Source organism: Myotis nattereri, assembly GCF_964212035.1.
Source record: "Myotis nattereri genome assembly, chromosome: 13".
Classification (NCBI taxonomy): domain Eukaryota; kingdom Metazoa; phylum Chordata; class Mammalia; order Chiroptera; family Vespertilionidae; genus Myotis; species Myotis nattereri.
In genome coordinates, this window is record NC_138088.1 from 34,708,155 (window position 1) to 34,732,046 (window position 23,892).

The 23,892-nt window shown below is 40.9% G+C and overlaps 1 protein-coding gene across 2 annotated transcripts in view; it reads right to left on the bottom strand.

Moving 5' to 3' along the window:
* RNLS (renalase, FAD dependent amine oxidase) overlaps nucleotides 1-10,691 on the bottom strand; it is a 222,669-nt gene extending 211,978 nt beyond the window's left edge. Inside the window, exons 1-4 of one of the 2 annotated variants that reach the window (XM_081104301.1) lie at nucleotides 10,375-10,691; nucleotides 9,499-9,604; nucleotides 8,756-8,898; nucleotides 4,576-4,734 (exon numbers count right to left, since the gene is read on the bottom strand). In XM_081104301.1, coding sequence (XP_080960427.1) covers nucleotides 4,576-4,734; nucleotides 8,756-8,898; nucleotides 9,499-9,604; nucleotides 10,375-10,492 — 526 coding nt within the window. In that variant the 5' untranslated portion in view covers nucleotides 10,493-10,691. The remainder of the gene's footprint in view (nucleotides 1-4,575; nucleotides 4,735-8,755; nucleotides 8,899-9,498; nucleotides 9,605-10,374) is intronic. The other variant, XM_081104300.1, reaches the window with a different exon arrangement.
* Between the last annotated feature and the right edge of the window lie 13,201 nt (nucleotides 10,692-23,892).

Consider the following 23,892-nt stretch of genomic DNA (forward strand, 5'->3'; position numbering starts at 1 on the left):
ACCCCTGCAAAAGTGACACAAAACTATTATATGTCTTTATGAAATTGCTAGACTCAAAGATGAGTGAATAAAGGTGCCTCCAAAATAAAGTATCTCTGAAAGGCAAAGAGTAAAAAGGATGTACCAGATAAATGTAATGCAGATATATTATGAATCAAATAAAATCATTATCAAAAATTATAAAGCAAAAATTACCTCCCAACCCCAGAAAGATATAAAGAAATGCAATACTAGTAGGAGGATTAAGTTATCTCTCTCAGCCCAATATAGTTCAAGTACTCAAAATATATATATATATATATATATATATATATATATATATATACACACACACACACACATATGATCTAAATAAATTTATTTTTGGAAGGCCCTTAAACATATCTCAGGTGTTATGTTTTATATGTCACTAATACAAATATTGATGAATACTTTCAAAATGCAATGTTTAAGGATCTTTCTAGGAAGCTTTTAAAAATTGAAATATGTAGCCCTGGTCAGTGTGGCTCAGTTGAGAGGAGTGTTGTCCTGTACACCAAAAGGTGTGGGTTCGACTCCTGGTCAGAGCACATAAATACGTTTCAGGTTCAACCCCAGGTTGGGGCGAGTGGGAGAGGCAACTGATCAATGTTTCTCTCATATCTCTCTCTCTCTCTCTCTCTCTCTCTCTCTCTCTCTCTCTCTCTCTCTCTCTCTCTTTCTCTTCACCTCTCTCTTAAAAAAAATCAATGAAGGGAGAAACTAAGATGGCTGCATAGATAAACACCGGGAAATAGTCGCCTCCCACAACAATTGAAAAATATCCCGAAGGACGGAGCAAGCATCGTCCAGAACAACAGGAAGGCTGGCTGAGTATAATTTCTACAACTAGAAGAAAAGAAAAGCATGCTGAGAGCCAGAGGAGCTGCGGAGGCTGAGTGCAGAGGTACGGCGGCGGCTCGCGCGCGCGGAAAGGGGGTGGCACCTGAGGACGCGGCTGTCTTTTTGGATCGCAAGCTCCCGACTGCTCTGAACTCCGGTTCTGGGAAGTCTCTGGGGACCCAGGACTCATACAGGGAGAGGCTGCTCTGTCAGGTGGCAGTGGGCGAACTTGAGGGCGGATTTCCCTCAGAGGTGCTTGCAGCCGTTACCGGGACACTGAGACGCGAGACTCCGGGCTCGGAGAATCAGCCATAGCTTCTTTCTCCGCCCTTTTGACTCCCTGAGACCCCACCCCACCCAGGCTGCAGCAGAGGCTTTTGCATGTGAAGGTACCTAACTACAGCCCAGCCAAGCAGACCCGGAACTTCCAAGAGAAGGCCCAAGGCCCCGCAGCGGCTTGCATTGCTTCACAGCTGAGCCTCTTCGTGGTGGCTCCGGCTGTGTGGCCTCAGGCAGGGGCTGAATTAGCACCTCCTTAGATCCAGGAGCCACTGTACCCAGTGGTCAGAGGGGGACCATTCTCCCACTTCAGACACAGCTGCTTCCCACAGCCAATTGGCCTGGAGGTCAATTCCTCCCAGTGATCCTACAACAACCAAGGCACCAAGAGTGCACCAAGAGTGTCCACCCCAGGTAACTGGGGAGGCTGAGCCACTGGGCCCTACAGGACACCTGGCGCGCAGGGCCACTCTATCAACACAGGGAAGCAGCCAAAATGCAGAGACAAAGAAACAGGTCACAATTGGCAGAAACGGAGGAGGGCAGACGACTGGATATAGAGTTCAAGGCCACGTTTATAAGGTTTGTCAAGAATTTTATGGAAACCGCCGATAAATTTAATGAATCCCTCAAGGAGTATAGTGAGACCATGGAGGACATGAAAAAGGACCAACTAGAAATTAAGCATACACTGACTGAAATAAAGAATAATTTACAGAGATCCAACAGCAGACAAGAGGATCCCAAGAATCAAGTCAAAGATTTGAAATACAAAGAAACAAAAAATACCCAACCGAAAAAGAAAAAAGAAAAGAGATTCAAAAAATATGAAGCTAGTGTAAGGAACCTCTGGGACAACTTCAAGCATACCAACATCAGAATTATAGGGGTACCAGAAGGAGAGAGAGGGCAAGATATTGAAAACCTTTTTGAGGAAATAATGACAGAAAACTTCCCCCACCTGGTGAAAGAAATGGACTTACAAGTCCAGGAAGCGCAGAGAACCCCAAACAAAAGGAATCCAAAGAGGACCACACCAAGACACATCATAATTAAAATGCCAAGAGCAAAAGATAAAGAGAGAATCTTAAAAGCAGCAAGAGAAAGACAGTCAGTTACCTACAAGGGAGTACCCATCCGACTGTCAGCTGATTTCTCAACAGAAACCATGCAGGCCAGAAGAGAGTGGCAAGAAATATTCAAAGAGATGAATAGCAAGAACCTGCAACCAAGATTACTTTATCCAGCAAAGCTATCATTCAGAATGGAAGGTCAGATAAAGAGCTTCATGGATAAGAAAAAGCTAAAGGAGTTCATCACCACCAAACCAGCATTATATGAAATGCTGAAAGGTATTCTTTAAGAAGAGGAAGAAGAAAAAGGAACTCTTACCATTTGCCACAGCATCGATGGAACTGGAGAGCAGATAAATACCACATGATCTCACTTATTTGTGGAATATAATGAACAACATAAACTGATGAACAAGGACTGATCCAGAGACGGAGAGGCTTTGATTGGACTGTCGGGCCTTGGAGGGAAGGTAGGGGAGGGTGGGGGCAAGGGGGAAGGATCAACCAAAGGACTTATATGCAAGCATATAGGCCTAACCAATGGACACGGACAACGGGGTGGTGAGGGGATGAGCGGGGGGGGGCGGGGGGGGGGTAGAGGGTACACATATGTAATATCTTAATCAATAAAAAAATATAAAAAAAAAATCAATGAAAATGTCCTCGATGAGAATTAAAAAAGAAATTGGAATATGTAATTTACAGCACAACTGAATACACTGACAAATAACTGTTTTAGTAAAATGTTACAGTATGTTATTTAACGTCTTGAAATCAATCCAGTTATTACAGACTCCATGGGAATAAATCATCCTACCTTAAAGTGACTTTGGCAACAGACTAGAAGTAGACTCATGACAGAGATCTTTGACATTAGTGTTCTAATTTGCCTATAGCTACATAATAGATATTTCAATCCCTTCTATATTATTACCTCACACTGTACTAGAAAAGAAGCTATATTGTTACTGGGTGGTGGAACTGATATTTAAGGAACAGCAAATTACTTTCAAGATGTAATAAGCAGCAATTTTCTTCCTCAGAGAACAATTTCTATTACAGTTCTAAATCTCTGATCTATAAATTATATTTAATACCAGTTTTCTTTCTAATAGTGGCATAAAAGGCCATTCCTCAATCAAATTCAATGTCACCTTTAGTCAAGCAACAAGTCAAAAGCTCCAGGCACGTCAATATCCACAGCCATTCCTACATGACCCAAGACCTTGCCCAGCAGCACCAGGCTCTGCCTTATTTTAACCCATGGGCTTCAAGGCAAGATGAGGTGTCCTCTAGAAGCCAATGGCTTTGACGTATCAGGCTCAATTAGACAAAATGAAAGGAGAAAAATTAGTGAAACCTGACATAGGTGGAGGCAAAGCAAACCAAAGAAGAGCATTCCTTAAGAACCTAGGCAGTGGGGAAATCTATGGAGACAGAAAGTAGATGGCAGCTTGTTTAGGGTTAGGGGCAGGGATGGGGATGGAGGGACACAGGTGATAGCTTTAGGAGATGGGGTTTCTTTTTGGGGGTGATTAAAACGGACCAAAATTGGGGGTGGGAATAGTTGCATATTGGTGAATATATTAAATAGCACAGAAATGTACATTTTAAATGAATGAATTGTATGGAATGTGAATTATATCTTAAAGCTGCTTTTATTAAAAGAGGGAAGAAGCTAGGTAAAAGGTGAGCTAACAAATCCCAAGCAGGAACGAACATGAGGCTCTTTCTCAAGAGCAATCCGAGTGCCAGAACCGGTTTGGCTCAGTGGATAGAGCGTCGGCCTGTGGACTCAAGGGTCCCGGGTTTGATTCCGGTCAAGGGCATGTACCTTGGTTGCGGGCACATCCCCAGTGGGGGGCGTGCAGGAGGCAGCTGATCAATGATTCTCTCTCATTGATGTTTCTGGCTCTCTATCCCTCTCCCTTCCTCTCTGTAAAAAATCAATAAAATATATTTAAAAAAAAAAAAAAGAGCAATCCGAGACGAGGTTCGCCAGGGGTTCACATAACCAATGCTTGTGTCAGAAAAACCTTTTCTCAGGAGCTCACAAAGAGGTTGCTCTTCTTGTAGGCTAAACTACTGAGCATCCATCAAAATGATTTACTTCTCAGAGGCAGGAGCAGTAAGAAAAGCGTTCAACTAGTAACTGGTTAAGGAAAAAAATTCTGTTATGTGTTTCTGTTTGACCAAGACTCATACTGTGAACCCGGCCATTGTATCAGTTTATAAAACATGCAAATCAGTAGGATCCATACTATACCCTTTGCTAAGAGAGTTAAGCTGAATTCTTGCTCTTTCAAAAAAAAAAAAATATCCCATTCCCCGAGGTAAACAAACAGCACAGGCCGAGACTCACAGTTCACGATGTCACCTTGAAGCAGCAGAATCTGAGGAACCGGCATTGTGAGCACAACAATGTCAAACTGCTCAGGGGAGCCCGTTTCCTTGGAGACTTCCCACTTGTCATTTCTCAGGTTGATCTGGGTCACACATTGTCTGAAACAGATAGCAGCACCTGTTCCAAGAGCAAAGTCATGTTCACATTAGCAGACTTTCCCACAGGAATAAATGGGGAGAGAAGGGCTGCCTACTGGATCCATTCAGGTGAATGAATGGTGCAGTTTGTCCTCTACAGCCCCTGGGGTTCCCTTTCTTTCTCACTTGGGGGAATTCCTCTCCATCTGTCACACTTGGACCTGCCTATCAATGTCTGTTCTGAGTGTGTGTGGGGTGGGAAATACTATTACAATTAATAAGGAGAGTAACCATAGCTATTTTTATTAAGCGTCTACTATATGTCAAGACTATGCCCAGAACTTAATATATATACCAATTAATTTGACAGATAAGGAAACAGATTCAGAAATGGCCTACCATAATTTGAAGCTGCATCCCTCTGACTTTCAGCTCATTATCATTGTAGAGCAAGTATATATGTTAGTGAAGGTGTTAATTCTTCTAATAACAGCAAGAAAGAGCACCACTACCTATTAAAGAAGTATTGTTCTCTATTAAACCTGAAAAAGGTCTTTGTAAGAGAAATCCAAGTAGTCATCAATGGATAGGTTATTTTCATTAAGAAGAGTTAAGAGAAATACAATCTAGAATATCCTCTCATTGCATGTTCCTTCTTTACACTTGTCACAAAGGTATTTTAATAATTCTCAGAGTAATTATTCGATTATTATTTTCTTCCTTTTTAGTCAGAAATTAAGGCTGTTTTGTTTCAATATATAGCATATATAGGATAGTACTTGGCACATACTAGTGTTTAATCAATATTTATTTAAGATGATTTTCTTTTTAAAAAAAATATATTCTAATTGATTTCAGAGAGGAAGAGAGAAGGAGAAAGAGATAGAAACATCAATGATGAGAGAGAATCATTGGTCAGCTGCCTCCTGCACACCCCCTACTGGGATCAAACCCGCAACCCAGGCATGTGCCTGTGACCAGAATTGAACCTGGGACCCTTCAGTCTGCAGGCCGACGCTCTATCCACTGAGCCAAATCAGCTAGGGCTAAGATGGTGATTTTCAACCTTTTTCATCTTATGCACTAATTACTGAAATTCTGTGGCATACTAGAAAAAAATATATTTTTACTAATCTGAAAAAAAAATTACAGGTATAATTTTGATTAATTCACATAAGACGGCTGTTGTCATTTCTTTATTTGACAATCTAAGGGAAAAGAGGTCAGTGCCCCTGACTACATAGTCCGGAATTGCATGTTTAAAAAAAAAAAATCTAGCCGAGACCGGTTTGGCTCGGTGGATAGAGTGTCGGCCTGCGGACCGAAAGGTCCCGGGTTCGATTCCGGTCAAGGGCATGTACCTGGGTTTGCGGGCACATCCCCAGTGGGAAATGTGCAGGAGGCAGCTGATCGATGTTTCTCTCTCATCGATGTTTCTGACTATCTATTTCTCTCCCTTCCTCTCTGTAAAAAAATCAATAAAATATATATAAAAAAAAAATCTTGTGGGACACTGGTTGAAAATCACTGGTTTAAAAGAATGAATTATGAATCAGAAACTGAAAGATGGAATATAATTAAGTCAGTAAGTCTCTTTGGTACACTAGCATTCATTTCACATTCCAGTTTTCAGAAAATTTAGATTTAAAAACAAATTCACTTTTTTTTTTTTCAGCCTCAGGAACAGAAAGAAAAGATGTGAAAAATAAAACGAGAAAAAAAGTACCCTGAAAGGGAAACCTCATGTTACCAGCCAAGAAATATCCTGCTTAAGTCCAACCTTGGCCATGAAACTCCCTTTTTGTAGCTATTCCAACTCAAGGTGATCCTTCTCATCTAAGGCATCCTTTGATCATCACTGCTTTTACCACTCATTCAAAATTTCTGTTTGCTGCAGGTATGTCTTATCTACCCAGAAATCTTCTAGGCTTCCCCAAGTCAGGTCTCCAGATCTCATGTACCTTTACAACTTTCACTGTCCCTTAAAGAATGCTGCAATATAGTAAAAACTCAGATTTTTAAAGCAAATGCAAATTAGCACCATTCTGTTCAAAGATTAGAGCAAGGGCTTATAAACAGTACTTCAGCTTGCCTGGAGGTTTCTCTAAGGCCCCTGCTTAGGAAGGCACAAAAGCCGGAGCTTTCAACTCAACAACCATCCGCTCCTTTATTCCAACCAGAGCAGCTCCATTTCAATCTGTTCTATTTATTTAGGATGTCTCACCGGCAACTTACTTGCCTCACTCTGGTCCTGGTCCTGCCTGACGTGGACCTCAATGAAGTCAACGGATTTTATATTTCATTCAGTTGTGTCTTCACATAATATTCCCTTTGACAGGAGCATACTTTGTTATTGGGGCTGGTGAATATATGTGTGCGTAAGGGAACTGAAGTCCACTGACCTAGAAATTCTGCATATCCAGCCTTGGACCTGTATCCCAATAGCCCCAACGTGTTCTGCACTTGGGAACTTGTTAGAAATGTACATTCTCAGGCCTCAACCCAACGCCTGTTATCAGAATCTCTGGGGATCAGGCCCAGCACTTTATATTAAACATAGCCCCCCTTTCCAGGCTTAATGATGCACACTAAAGTGTGAGAACCTTGGCATAGATGACAGACCCAAATCCAACACCACAACGGGCAAAATCACTCCAAAAGGAGTATCTATCTCAAGAGTTAGGGGTGATAGTATAACCATTCTTACCAACCAAGAAGTTCTCCTTTCCTACTACTAGGAGTGAAGTTTCTGGGAAAGTAGCTTTTCCTTATGGAAGTAATTACTAACTTTCCAAAGGACCACATATTAAAATCTGTGGGCTCTGGAAACTCATTTTAAAACAGTTAGAGAATTACATAAAATCTCTCGAGAGTTACTTCTGAGCTTAGGAAATCTGACCATGTCTGTCTCTTATATAATATTCTTCGATGGCTTCCCACTGCACATAAGATCGACTAGAGTATAAAATATTTAACATTACTTACAAAGCCCCTTATGATCTGTCTTAGTCTTGAACTTCATCTCTTAGCACTTTCTCCCTCATTCACTACTCTCTAGTCATCATAACCTTTTAGTTCCTCAAATGCACCAACCTGCTCCTACATTAGAACAGTTCTAACTCATGTGTCCACTGCATGCCTTTATCTTGGCCTAGTTCACTGGTGCTTACCTTTGGGGTACCATGAAGACATTAGATCCTCAGTGACACTTTCTCTGACATGTCTCCCCCCACTCACTCCTCTGAAATTCACATTAGGTTAGGCCTTCTTATTATACACTCCCTCATATGCTCTCACTCCTTCTTAGCATTTATTACGTGTTTTGTGTGTATATGTAATTAATTTAACATCTTTCCTCTCTACCTCACTCTATATTAACAAAGGCAGGAACCACATCTCTTATTTACCATTGTTTACCCAGCACATAATATTTAATAAATTTTTTAAAAAATATGCGGATAGCAATAAATGTATCAGAATATGAAGGTTTAAACATTTTATAAAAGCAAATGTGTTTCTGTTATGTATTTATTTAACTTAATCCCCTGCCTTCCTCCATTTTAAAGAGAAAATCTAAATTCATTTTCCGACTATAATTTCCTACAAATAGGTTTTAGGGAACAGCAGTTCAGAACTGATCAGATGACACCTGAAGAGATGTGAACAATGTCTAACTAAATGTACTGCTTGAGAGAGAGAAAGAATAGATGATAGATAGATAGATAGATAGATAGATAGATTATAAACATAGACCAAACATGGTATAGAACGGCTTATGTAAAAAATCCTATGTGTATTTTAAAAAAGAATAAACATAAACCTATATGAATAGAAAACAGAGACAGCCATGTAGATTGATAGCTGCCTAAACATTTCTCCGGAAGCACACCTTGGGAACTGTTATTAGTGGGTTACTTTAGCAGAAGGAAACTAGCTATTGAGTGGTGAATAAGAGAACATTTACTTTATACCTTTCTTTGAAGTATGAATATCTGATTATGTGTATGACTTTTGTTTTAAAGTGCTAATTTAAAGGAAGGGAGAGAAAATCCTAATCCCACCTGATTCTTTCAAGTAATGCTTAATAATTGAAGAAACTCCTTGAGGTGCCACAAAGTTACAGTCCCCTGCTTTCATCACCGTGCCTTCAATAGGAGAGGTCAGAGGCTTCAAAATGCCATGAGCTAGCAGTTCATCATAAAAACTGAAATAAATCAACATATATTACATAATGGTACTCTATAATCAGCTCTAACATACCGTATTCTCTCGCAAGAATTCTTAGTGATTATAATACTAAATAATAATTAGATGTTGTCCTATGGTCAAGTCAACATGTTTGGTGTTAATAACATTTGCAATTCAGGTGAAGAACAGAAATGTCTTGAGAAGCCATAAATCTTTTGCTGACATTACACAACGGCCTATTTTCTTGTCCATTTCAAAAATAATGTCAGTAAGGATAAACAGAAAGGTGTTCCGTACAACCGTTTCGAATTGGTTACGATTGACTTCCATCACTGCTATCTTGTCCTCTCCCTCAACACCAGCATAGTGACTCACATTCACGAGCCCTTGCTGTGTCCCATGGAACCTCTCATCCGAACTTCACAAGGACACTAGGGGCATGTATTACAGTTTTCCCATGTTACTGAGGTTGCCCTCTTACTGCTAATACCATGAAAATGACAATAGCATAATAATGTCACTATCCTACAAGAAGCAAAGTTTAACCCTGTCCAAAACGGGTGGTTTACAGTACGCTTTCACATCATACAGCAAATTCCACCCCGCAAGAGCTCACCTTTGGTGCTTTTGGGCATAGTGGGGCGTGCGCGTGATGTACTGGGCGCCCAGGTCCACGGTGCTCTGTGGATTGTGGGGGCTGCTGGTGGTGGTCATTCTTCCCCCTTGAATTCACCCACAGGAAAAGGTCTCTGCGTTAGAATGAACCTTGTAATGCTACTCGCTGCCTCAGAATGAACCAAGGAAAGCTATTCACCCCATGTTACCCCCCTCCCCCTCCCCCTCCCCGCCATGGATTCCGTTACAGCTGTTGTAGGAAACATTTTTCTTATTTTTTATTTTTTTTTCAGTTGAAGGTTTTGTCATCCAATACGGGCAGGAAGTAGTTAAGAGACAGTTTGGTCCCTGATTGTGAGATATTTTTTAAAGGACACGTGAGGTGCGTATAGTTACTAATCTGAATGAATGAATGCATAACAGTAATGAATGAAAGGTGAGAATGAGTCAGTCAACGCCAGCTTTCCCTCTGTCAGGCAGGACTCGGGGAATAATAGGACCCTGAGCACCAGATCTCCCTGGAGCCTTGGTCGGGGGCACTTTGGGATCCTCCTGATCTGGGCAAAGCTGCAAAGGCACCGACAGCCCGTGCTGCGCGTCTCTGTACTAGCGACAGCGGAAGGCCCGGGGCGGCCTGGCCCCGCCTGGGAGCCTGGCCCTCGTTGCCGCCAGCCTGGCCGGGGGCGCCCCACCCTCGCCCGGTGCCCGCTGTTCCCGGCGGCGGAAGTCTCCCATCACGTGTCGCGGCGCAGGCCCGCCCCGCCGGGGCCGAGGAGCCCCATTTTCTTCGGGGCTTTCCCAGCTGGGGCCTGCGCCACCGCAGAGGCCGGCGTCTGGGCGGCGTCTTCTCCCGCGTTCCGGCCAGGAGACGACCCACCTGAGTCGCCAGCCTTGTCCCACACGGCCAGGTGGACGGGCCGGGCCGCCTCCCTCCGCAGGAGCGCCGCGCACAGGCTCCCGGTCAGCCCGGCGCCCACGATCAGCACCCGCGCCATACCCGGTGTCTCCAGCGGCCGCGGCCCGCGCGCCCGCGCCCCCGAGCAGTCCCGCCGCCGGCCTGCAGGGGGCGGAGCGGCGCCCGGAGCCCGAGGCGGGCCAGCAGAGCAGAGAGCTGCCCACGTGGGCTCTCCGGGGCTCCTGAAACCTGCGGGCGCCCATGGATCAGCTGCAGACTCAGCATAATAAAACTCATGAGATCCTCTGATTTGCTTACTTGACTGTCTCTTCCAAGCCTGTCAACTCCTTAGAACAGTGTCTCACGTAAGAGAGTCAGGAATTTGTTTGTTGGTGGGAGGAAGGAATAGAAAGGAAAGAAGAAATCAGTTCTGTTTCTAATGTTTCTTTACCTCCAATGCTTTTTTGTATAGACCCTTTCTTATACCCCTTCTCCGCCACCAGAGCCCTAGTGGTATCTATTCCTCTATCTTCTCATCTCCTATGTGATCCGGCCGCTTATTGGTTATTCTGTATGGAAAATGGCTGGGTTTGGGGCAAGGTAGGTGTAGACGGGGATGGTCAAATGGTATGTCTGGGGACAATTAGGTAGGAACAAAACGATATGATTGTTTTCTTAAGATATAGTTGAACAAAATGAAATCTGTTTAAATGCATTTAAATCGTTTGATTTTAATTAGTTTAAATAGCATTCATTTTGCAATTGCATATTATGTGCCTGGCCTTCCCTATTCTCAACTACATGAATCTACATGGCAGGTAAATGTGGAGTATTTTAACGTCCCCAGAGGACACTGTTAGGTTTAGTGGAGCCTTATTCTTTTCAGCAAATAAAGAAGAAAAAGTTGAGGTTCTTTCTATATGGACAACAATTTCTGTTTATCTGTTTTTTTGTTTGTTTTTTAAATATGTTTTATTGATTTTTTACAGAGAGGAAGAGAGAGAGATAGTTAGAAACATCAACCAGCTGCCTCCTGCACACCTCCCACTGGGGATGTGCCCGCAACCCAGGTACATGCCCTTAACCGGAATCGAATCTGGGACCCTTCACTCCGCAGGCTGACGCTCTATCCACTGAGCCAAACCGGTTTCAGCTCTGTTTATCTGTTTTGACTCAGTATCATTTCTTTGTGACACTTTCCGGAGAAATAATTCTTGAATTTTAAAAGAATAGTGATTTAATTTTATTCTTTCAAAAATATTGGACAATTTCTGGTGATCACAAAGTGCTAGAGTAACTGAAAGAGTATAAAATCCTATAATCAGGACATTTTTAATAAATAAAAACCTGAATTGGTTGGGAACAAAAGAATTAATAGATATCTTCCTAAATGTGAGCTCTGAAGTTATTTATCATGCCATTCTTCTCAGCAGACTATTTCAGAAACGAAATTTTCCAATTCTTTAGAATTCTGCCAGTTAACTTTCTGATTGTCCCAGTGCATATGGCATCCCTTGGTTTCCCGCAATGTTTCTCTGGGTATGTGAAGAGTCTAATCTTCTGATTTCCTCCAAAGCACAGAATTTCCAGTCAAGTTGTTAACCAACTAATTCAAGATCTATAGACTCTTGAACTCCAACTGCCTCCATTGCTACACATTTCACTTAATTTCTGTGGTTTTGAAAATCTGAGCCAGCACTTTTGATATTGGGAAAGACTCATGGGATGTTACATTAAGTCATAATAAGAAGCAAATTTATAAGCAGAGTTTGGAGATTAATATTTATTTATTTATTTATTGTCTTGGTGAGTGAACTATTTCCAACTACTGGGTTTATATCATCATGGAATTATATCTGAGGCCTAGTTTTGTAAGCTCAAAAAATTCTTGACAAAGATGGCTTCAATGGAATAAAGGTTCTGAGTCCTCTGTCACCTATTTCTGCTCCCAATCAGGAAAGCAATTTTTTTTTAAGTGTAAAGTTTGGAGTGATTAAATATTGTTCTGCTTGAAGCTATAAAATATTCATGTTTGCTTTTGATCATAGTCAAGTTCATGTGAGAAAAAAGGCTGCAGGTATTAATCTCATTTTGATTATAAAATACATGATCTATAAATATTAAGTGGATGAAACTATCATTTTGAGATTAATGACTGTTAACTGAATTGTGTCTCCCCCTCCACCAAATTCATATGCTGAAGTCCTTAACTCAGAGTGGGACTTAAGTTAAATGAAGTCATTAGGGTGGTCACTAATCCAGTATGACTGGTGTGCTTATAAATTCAGACAGACAGGTATGAAGGGAAGACAGTGTGATGACACTGGAAGGAGACAATTGTCTGCAGGCCCAGGAAAGAGGCTTCAGGAAAAAATCAACCATGCTGACACCTCGAACTTCTAGCCTCCTGAACTGTGAGAAAATACATTTCTATAGTTTAAGCCACCTGGTCTGTGATACTTTGTAATGGTAACCTTAGCAAACTAATACAGTGACATTCTCTGCTCCAGAGAACTCCCGTAGCCCAGAAGGTGAACTATGTCTATAATCGGAAGCTCTGCTCTTCCCTGGAGCCTATGGAAATGTGCATGTCTTTAGCCAGTGACTATTCCTGAGCTGATTTTCCAATTTGTAAATTGAAGATGATACTGGCTATCTCACAGGTTGGCTCTGAAGATTACAGATTACATTCAAGTAAAAATGCATATAACATACAAGTGTTATTTAAAACTAATGGAACCTTAATATTTTTAGTCTGTTTGACCCACTCTGGGCATCGCATGACCCAGCCAAAGATTTCTTTGTTTCTCAGGCTTCTGTTATATAGTAGGTATTGACTAGGATAGCTAGGGTAGCAGATTCTGTCTATAAATTCTTAGAACATCCACAAGTTTTCTCCCCAAAATAGTTCTTCATAATTCTATCCTAATACCTCTGTCTCTTAGCCAAAACCTCCTCGCTCTATTTGCCTCCATTGTGGTAAAGACTTCATAAATTTGCCTGACCCAAGTGTTGGCGATAGGAGAGGAGGGGCAGGGTCAGAATTTAGCAGGATTAGGGCTGGAACCTATTGAATCTGAGATCAACACCCTTATCTCTGGACCTGCAGGATCAATTCAAGACCAACTGGCCAGATCACGACTGCTCTTTGTCTAGAAATTCTAAAACACACCTATCTTTGTTTCTTCAAAAGAGTCAACAAAGCAGATCTGATTTCAATAACGAATTTTACTGTTTCCTTAAAGATTAGAAAAAAAAAATATTGTCTCTCCCCTAATCTTAGTCTGGGTGTAGGTCATCAAAGGTTGCCAGGTATGTTAGGACTACTGTTATGGATTTTTATATTTTACTAACATATATGCAAGTGGTCTTTTTTCTAGAAGCTATGGATTTTAAAGCCAACTCGCTTTTACTACTACTGCTAATATCAATAAAATGCACACTCTCTTCTAGCAAAGCGTGGCTTTGCAAAAACCTAATGTTGCTTTTAAGTATGATTATTTGTGAAAACTCTTTTCTTTCTTTGTATTCACTTAGCCTGCTCCTGCGCAGTTCCAAGTGACTGACAAAATAGGAAAAGGCCACCCTCTGATCCTAAGGATGCAGCAACTTACGCTGTCAAATCCATAACCTCATTCACCTTCTGTCTCTGCCTCCTACAATCGATTGGATTTGATCTGGCGACATGGAGCATTTCAGGATATTTACTATAACTTATTGACACAATAAAAAATATCTTACTACTAGATACAAAGCTCTGGGTTTATTGACAGTGGAACTATTTTTTTCTTAGGAGGGTCTTTCTTATTCTTTCACCGTATCCTTTAAGTTTTACTAGAGAAGGAGTTACTCACCTTGGAAATGCACAGACCTAAATGCATGCTCATTTCCATAGGCCCCAGGTAATAAACATCTGTCCTGTATAAATGTCATTGCCAACTATTCAGAGTGATAAGGGCCACTCTACGTTTCTAAGAGGAGTTGTAATGACAATGTAATCACTCGCAAGTGATAAAGAAACTTTGGAATTTTATGAAGACAATCAAATGCAGTCATTTCATAAACACCAGGAGTTGTCTTATGTATTTGTGAAATGATGCAGGAAAAAAGCTAATTCACTTAATATCTAAATACTAGCACCTGCTGAGTGAAAAGGCCCACACTGGATTCTATAGTGATATAGATGTGTTCTAATGAAGTTCATCTTCTTGAACTAATAGGGCATGCTCTAAAGTCATTAAGAAGCAATACAAAACAGCAGAGATATATAGGCCAAAATAAGTTTTATTATCACCAAAGTACAATAGGAGGTCATAAGAAAAAAAAAAAAGAGATGAATTGGGGCTGGGAATTTTAGGAACACTCCATTCCCTGGAACAAAGAAGATTCTCTAAAAATGTCTATTGAATTGAATACATTATTTTCTATTTGAACTCCATACTTGGGACAGTGGGAACTGTCTCAAGTCTTCAAACCAAAAGTGATATCCTTGGATTTTCACTTTAGGATTCAAATTTGATAACAGTTTGGTGATGCATTGAATAATGAAAAATTAGAGGCTAGAACAGCAGTTAAAAGTGATAGTAACAGTCCAAATAAAAAAGAAATGCCCATAGGACCTGAATAGACACTTCTTCAAAGAGGACATACAGATGGCCAATAAACATATAAAAAATGCTTAATGTCACCAATCATCAGAGAGATGCAAATTAAAACTACAATGAGGTATCACCTCACACCTGCCAGAATGGCTATCATCAACAAATCAACAATCAAGTGCTGGTGAGGAGATGTGGAGAAAAGGGAACCCTGGTACGTTGCTGGTGGGAATGCAGACTGGTGCAGCCACTATGGAAAACATTATGGAGTTTCCTCAAAAAATTAAAAATGGAACTACCATTTGACCCAGTGATTTCACTTTTAGGAATATAATCTAAGAATCCCAAAACACCAGTTAGAAAGAATAATCACCCCTATATTCATAGCAGCTAAGATCTGGAAACAGCCCAGTGCCCCTCAGTAGATGGGTGGATAAAGCCATGACACATTTGCACCCCACGGTACTATGTAGCTATATATAAAAAAAAATCTCTTGCCCTTTGAGATAGCAAGGGGGGACCTGGAGAGTATTATGCTAAGCAAAATATGCCAGTCAAAGAAAGACAAATACCACATGATGTCACTTATATGTGGAATCTGATGAACAAAATAAATTGAGGAATAAAATAGACTCAGAAGCATGGAAACATGGAACATACTGACACATCTCAGAAGGAACAGTGGAGAGGGGGTGGGAAGAAATTAATCAAATAATTTAAATACATATATGCATTGCCCATGGACACAGACAATAGGGCTGTGAAGGCCTGGAATGGCGGGGGGGGGGGGGGGACTAAGTGTAGGGGGCTAAGGGTGGGGGGGAGAAGGGACATCTGTAGTACTCTCAATAATAAAGATTAAAAAAACACAACAATGTCATGGTGGTATTCCTCAGGGAAATAATGGCTGAGCTGAGACCTAAAGATGAAGAAGAGTTAGCAAGCGGAAAAGGAGAGTGGAGCAGGGAGAGTGGGGCAGGGTTGAGGAGGTTAGTGGGACTGTTATGAGTAGAGAAAGCATCATGTTTCCTCATGGATCTTAATACATACTCCAAACTGGAAACTAACTCCCTTTTACTAGTTTACATGACTGCCACAATGACCTCTGGCTAATCAGAATTTAAGGTACTTATAAAGAAGCAAGAGCATGTTGATTGTTTGGTTGCATTATTGTAAGAATCATAGATCTCTTTCAAAGACTACTAGTCTACACTAATAATAGACAAACATGGTAATTGACCGTACCTTCGCTATGCCCTCCATTGGCAGATCAGAGCAATATGCAAATTAACTGCCAACAAAGATGGCAGCTAATTTGCATACTGCAGGCAGGGCGGGACAGTGCGAGCCACCATCCAGGCCCCTGTGTGCAACCTGGGGGTGGGGGCTCAGGCGAAGCAATCACTGATCAATTCGCCTGAGCCCCCGCAGGCCCACCTGGGACACAGGGTCCACTCCCGTGTGCGACCCGGGGGCAGGCGGGGGCTCAGGTGAGGCAATTGGCATCACTTGCCTTTGCCTGAGCCCCCACCTGCCCGCCGGGGAAACAGGGCCCTCTGAGAGAGAGAGAGAGAGAGAGAGAGAGAGAGAGAGAGAGAGGCGGAATTTGGCACCCCGCATCCCTCCCTGATAGACCACTGCAATTCCAAGCCAGTGAGGACTACCTTCAGGCCACAGCTCCAGGTCCCTCACCCCCACCCCAGGCCTGAGAGCACAGTGCTGGGCAGGGGCACCCAGGGGTTCGGGAATGCAGCGCGAGGGGCCTGCACGACGTGGGGTGGGGGCTGTGTTTACACCGCCAAGTTCCCCACTTCTGCTCTGGCCTGCACATCCCTCCTCCTTCCCCTCAGAGGCCCAGCTCCTGCCTACATGCTTGCTGGGCAGGCCCAACTGCACCTGGGAGTGAGCCATGGCGATGGCGATGGCCACTTCCTGGGATGGGACGGCCGGACCAGGGCAATTCATGAGGGCAATGAGTCCTGTGGGGCATGCACAGCCCTCGGGTGGTGGGGGTGGCCAGCCAAGCTGAGTCTGGCTTTAGTGGAGCCAGTGGGAGCCTGAGACCACCCCAACCCCCACAGGTCCTGGGCAGATGGTGGCTCAGTGGAGAACGGTGTCTCCATACATGGTGCCAAGGGGTGGCTGTGAGCTGCTGCAACCCCACTCCAGGCTTCAGGGAGGGGGAGAAGGCTCGCAGCTACCAGCAACCTAGGCTGCACCGCCTGTGCCTCAGCCTGCCAGGTTGGCAGGGTCCAGAGCAGGTGAGCTGCTCTCTTTCCCCAGTGATAGAACAGGAAGGAGAGCACTGGGCTCAGGGAGGGAACCTCAGCTGGGATCCTCCTGGTGTGGGGAAGGGGCCCAGCCTGGGCCCGGTGGGGAGCTTAGGAAGTCTGGCTAAGCAGGCGCCGGTTCATACCAACTCTTACTCTGCCATCTTCCTCCAGCTCTTCAAGCTAGCCCCCCTGCCCCACCTGTCTGGGGGAACGGGCTCTGGGTGACCTCCCTGAGCTCAGACTGTGGACCCAGAAACCTCAAGGAAGAGCGCCCGGCCAGGCCCAGGCAGGGGCCGGTGCAGAACTACCAGGGCAGAGTTGCTTCGGTGTCTCGGTGAAGTTTGCAACTGACCCAAGGAGGAAACCCGAGAGGGGAAAGGCTGGGAGGCATGAATTGCCAGCACTTTAGCCACTTGAAAACAGCTCCACTTGGAATGTGAGGCGGTTGTATGTTCAGCTGAGAAGTGAGGGGGCTGAACTCCACTGTCACCGGGCTCCTGTCAGTCCAAGGCCCAAGCGTCCACCGCGACAAGGGGAGAACAGAGTGAGGGGCCCGGAGGAAGGGAGGACAATTGAAGAAAACCATGTCTAGACTTTCCCCAGCCCTCTCCTTCTTTCTGCTGCCTACAAGAGCCCCAGGCCCGGCTACAGTTCTGTCTCCACCTTTTAGTCCCCTACTCTCCAACCACAGAGGAAAGAAATAAGGAAGGAGTCTGTGCTGCCTTCAGAAAGTACCTATATACCTGATCGGCCAGTTGCCTTCCACAGAGGGAGGCCAGACTGCGGCTTAGGCTGCTCCCCACAGGGATATCAGTAGGACATCCTGTGAGGGCTCCCAGACTATTAGAGGGGTCAGGCTGGGCTGAGAGATGCCCCCCAAGTGCACAAATTTTTGTGCACCAGGCCTCTAGTATTTATATATGTCCAGATTCTGACTCCAAATTATTTTCAGCCACAGTAAAAGGCCAAAGGAACACATCCTGCATTCTCTTGTTTAAATCTACATAAGCAATGACATGAAGAAACATGGTTAATCTACTTCCCACCTCCTAGTGAAGTAAATTTAAATTGCATTAGGATAGCGAGCAAAACCCTCTCCCTTCGTGTTGATCTTTATGAGAATGTGTCACCATCTTTTACATTCAGAAATGTTATTGTCATGAAAATCAGCCAGACTCAAGCAAAGGGAAGATATTTGCAACATAAAAATATGTAAATACACACGGTATTGGACATATCCTAAATTGTTTTCCTAGTTTATTGAAACAATGCAACTCCAATTAATTGTATTTTGATGGTTGGTGGAAAGTTGATTTATAACTTGCCATTTTTGGTATTTAAGTATGAATAAAAAATAATGATTTCTAAAAATAAATGGCAGACTATTTTAAGAACTCAAAATATGATTCTCTTTTTCTCTTACTATGAGCTACAGATTTGCTCATGGTGGTTGCAAAAAATCAGCTATATTTTTAAATATAAATGTTTTAATATCACAAGTCACTTGTAAACATAATGATAATATTCAAACTCCAAACAATGATTTTATATAACGAAAATGATACCACCCATATGTTTTTAAAGGGTGGGTTTGGGTTTGGTACTATATGTTAGCTAGACTATTGTTTGAAGGGTTAGAGACCCTGATCAAAGACCATGATAAAACACTAATCCTTGCTGATTACATATATTTGCAGGTGCTTATCTAACCATCCGGTCAGAATAGTTTGTGCACTGTATTTTTAAAAATCAAAGAGGCCTTTTGTTATCTCAGGCCTTTTTATCTGAGCCATACTGCATAGTAATTTCCATTATACCATGGGTTTAACAGTTTTTATATGTTTAAGATATCAAGAATAATTTTGAATGTTTCGAAATCATTAGTCATCAAAACTCCTTTGGCCAATATTTATGATTGTTAAAAGTTGAAGGGGTGAGCCCTAACCGACTTGGCTCAGTAGGTAGAGCATCAGCCTGCGGACTGAAGGGTCCCGGGTTTGATTCCGGTCAAGGGCATGTACCTTGGTTGCAGGCACATCCCCAGTAGGGGATGTGCAGGAGGCAGCTGATTGATGTTTCTCTCTCATCGATGTTTCTAACTCTCTATCCCTCTCCCTTCCTCTATGTAAAAAAGTCAATAAAATACATTTTAAAAAAAAAGTTGAAGGGGTGAACTCAATACTATGTGAAATTGCATGTAGTATTTTTAAAAATTAATTGAATTTATTGGGTGACATTGGTTCACAAAATCATACAGGTTTCAGTGTATAACTCAATAAAACTTTGTCTGCACACTGCATCATGTGGCCATAACCCCAAGTAAAGTTTATTTCCATCTCCATTTTCCCCTCCTTTGCCCACCTCTTCCTACTCCCCACCCCACTTCCTTTTGGCTGTAGCCACTCTGCTGTGTGTGTCTTTGTGTTATATGTATGGGGGTTTTGTGTGTGTGTTTGTGTGTTCTTGCTTAATCCCTTCACCTTGAGTATAATATTTGAGTTTTAGGTTTGTCCTTTTATAATTAGATGATGTTGAGATATTAAAGACTTGGCAATTTAATCAGTGAGTGAGTAATTCTGGCCATTGTTGAGCTTTCATATATAAGAAGTAAGTGCAAGATTAACAAAAATACTAACTATCCAGCAAAACATAGTCCTATATCTGAGGAGACTGTGAGTATGGCTTCTGTTGAGCAAAATTAATATTTGAGTTATTAGATTCATTTTTTTCTTTAACCCAATTGTGCATTTTTAAAAGCCTATATATTTGTTGAATATTGAGCTATATAAATGTTTCTATTTGAATTAAAGCTTATTCTTCTGGGATTTGATTTATTTTTTTCATTTATTTTTATCTGTACATAGGATTCTGAATTACTAGATGACAAATGTGTTTATTAATTCAGCATTTCAGTAATGAATGTTTAATGTGCGTCTAATATCTTTTATTTTCCTTTTTGAGAAGTAATAGATCAGCCCTCATATGAACTGACTTTATTGATATGCTATATTGAATCATTTCATTTCATCCTAATCAACTGCTATTGAATTAACCATTGTAAATACTGTTGTTAAATTTTATAGGCTATTAATGTATTTATTTAAATTATAAATCCCTAAAAATAAGTTTAGAGCAAATTATGTAACTCTCTCTGGGGATGTTCCCAGTTGTTCCAAGTAGGTGCTGGGCTAGGTTATCCTAAAGAACCATTGTAGTGGAGAAGAATATAGTCTTTGGAGACATTCTACCTAGTCTCAAAAATGGGCTCAGTTGCTTTTTACATACTTTTAGCCTTGGTTTTCTCATCTATAAAATGGGGAATATAATGCTAGCTAACTCACAGGCTTAGTATGAGAATTAAGTGAGGTGCTACTAAAATATCACTGCATTTTTTCCAATGTTTAATAGATGCCTAACATGTTCTTAATAACTTTCCTTTTATTATCTTAATGAATTCTTATGATAACTTCAGAACCTGCACTATCACTGGCCCTATTTTATGGAATAGGAAACCATCTTAAAGAAGGTAACTCTACTGCACATACAACATATCAAACACACTCTCCAGCACATAGTAAGCACTCTGTAATGTAAGTGTTGTTACTGCCATTATTCTAGAACTTGTCATTAGGTATTTTGAGAACACTAGTCTGCCTTTGAACTTAATATTTATTGAATTATTAATTTCAGGCACACTAAAAGTAAATTGCTTTAATACTGTCCTCTACATGGCATTCCTTCAAATATTTGAGGACAAATATCCCTTCTCCCTTGAAACTTTTCCCCAGCTTAGTACCTGAAGATTCTCAACCTTGTAGATGGTGATTATAACAGAGGACATTTAGATGTTCTGGGCCGAATGTCAAATATTCTGACTGTGCTGAGAAACAAGTGATAATTGCCATCAGAAGATAAAAAATCTAGCCGGTTTGGCTCAGTGAATAGAGGGCCGGCCTATAGACTAAAGGGTCCCTGGTTCGATTCCCGTCAAGGGCACATGCCTGGGTAGTGGGCTTGATCCCCAGTAGGAGTCGTGCAGGAGGCAGCCGATCAATGCTTTTCTGTCTCATCATTGATGTTTCTATCTCTCTCTCCCTCTCCTATTTTATCTGTAATATATATATGTAAAATATATATATATATATAGTCTTATTGTACATTATGCTTGTATATATGATGTACAGTGCTGTCAAAATGGTCATTTGGAAAAAAAGAAAGCATATAAGTTGTAATTTTAATAAAAATGTAAAACTTGAATGAAACACTAGTACAGTTCTACTGAGTTTGAGTGTATTTAAAATTCCTAGTTACTGTATGAGAGAAAATGCTGACCAGTAGCTCATGGACAAGATGTTGATAAGCAAGGCTGATAAGTTTTAAGTTGGGCAACCCAGATGAAGCTGGGACCTACTAAGTTTTTATGAGAGATTAGAGCTAATATGCGCATCAGTTAGACTACTTTCAATGTAAAACATTTCATTCATTTTATAGCAAGCACATTTTGTCATTGGCCTCTTGGCCTATATTGCTTTACAAATACAAGAAGCCTAACAATTTCAGTGTTTTATTTTTACTTTTAAAAGTATACCAATTTATTTTCATGAATGGTGCTATATCCACTCTACTATGTGTACTAAATATACTGTATGCAGTGCCTTGCTCTTACAATTCATCTAGGATAACTTTTCAGATAAGCACAAATAGATCTACCTCACTATTCTCTTTGAACAATATGCATGGCATTCTGTGGTGTGGTTGTAGAATAATTTAAAATTATGTTCTCTACTGATAGGCATTTAGGTTGTTTTAAATCTTTCCTCTTATAAATAATGTTGTAATGAACATCTTAGCACATGCATTTTAGACACATTAGTAATCATATTTGAAGCTAAATTTCTAAATGTGGAATGGAAGGGATATATATATATATATATATATATATATACATATATACATATGTGTATATATATATACACACATATATATTTAAATTTTTACATTCCTCTTGAAAGACCCTGCAAAAATTTATATTCCCATAAATAACATTTAAGTGCCTATTTTATCTAACTTTGCCATTACTGTAATTTATCAAACTTTACTTGAAAAAGGTGGAAAGTATTATAACATTCTTGTTTTAGTTTATATTTTGTTGATGATAGATGAAATTAAGAACATTTGCAAATGTTTTTAAGTCTTAAGGTTTTATATAAAAAGCTTTTTATGTACTGTACCAATTTCTATTGCTGTTGCTCTTTTTCTTACTGATTTATAAAAGCTAACTAGATATTAAAGAAATTAATCTTTTGTCATAGGAGCTGAAAATATTTTATGGAGATTGACATATTTTTTTTTACTTTTTAAAGTAGCTTATAAAATCCAGTCAATTTTGATAAAGCAATTATGGGAAAGATCTATTATTTAAACAATAGCACTAAGTCAATCTACTTGAAACTGTCATTAAATTATCTAAGAAGTAGGTTGCTATTTTTTACCTATAAAATATGAGTAGGCTGAATTGGAAAATTGCTTTTCAAATCATTTTCAAATCATGATACAGATTTCCCTTTTTGTTGCTTAAAGCTTGTGAAAAAAATATATTCTACCGTCCAATACATTGACACTTTATATTTGTCAAGGCCTACCTAAGTAATTTCAATTAGGTAATAGCACCGAAAAAAATTAAAAGTGCAAAAGCTTTCCTAAAATTATATTCACATGATACTCTAGTTATGGTAGCATTTTGAGAAGGTGGAGGTAGCTTCTAAATCCACATAATTACCTCATGATAAATATTTATGGAGTGATTATTATAAACAATATTTAAAACATTATAATTGTTTTGAATACTTGTTATATTGAGATAGCATCTAGAAGAATCAAATGCCCACACAATGCCTCACACACACACCCCAACTTTGGACTCTCAAAATAAGTTAAATATAAGGCATAATTGGAATATAACATTATGCCAGACAATTAGAAGACGTTTTTTTAAAAAAAAAATTTTTTATTGATTTCAGAGAGGAAAGGACAGGAAGAGAGAGATAGAAACATCTATGATGAGAGAAAATCAATTGGCTGTCTCCTGCACACCCCCTACTGGGGATCGAGCCCGCAACCTGGGCATGTGCCCCTGACCAGAATTGAACTCAGGACCCTTCAGTCTGTAGGCTGGTGCTCTATCCACTGAGCAAAACCAGCTAGGGCTAGGAGTCTTTTTAAATGCTTACCCGAGGACGTGTTTTTATTGATTTTAGAGAGATCAGAAGGGAGAAGGAGAGAGAGAAACAAACAAACATCGAAGTGAAAGAGAAACATTGATAGGTTGTCTCCTGTATGTGCTCAGACCACAGATGAAACCTACAACCTAGGTATGTGCCTTGACCGGGAACCAAACCCACAACCTTTTGGTGTATGGGACAACACTCCAACCCACTGAGCAACCCATCCAGGGCAGAAGACTTTTTTTTTTAATCAATTAAGTTTTTTTCAAATCACTTCAAAACCAAATGGAAATGTTCCTAAACAAAAGGAATCAAATATGGGGAAAACACGCTAAGCATTAAAATGCGTGTGCTAACATCCACGTCTCAGGTTTTTGCTCAACAGAATATAATAAAACTTAAGCA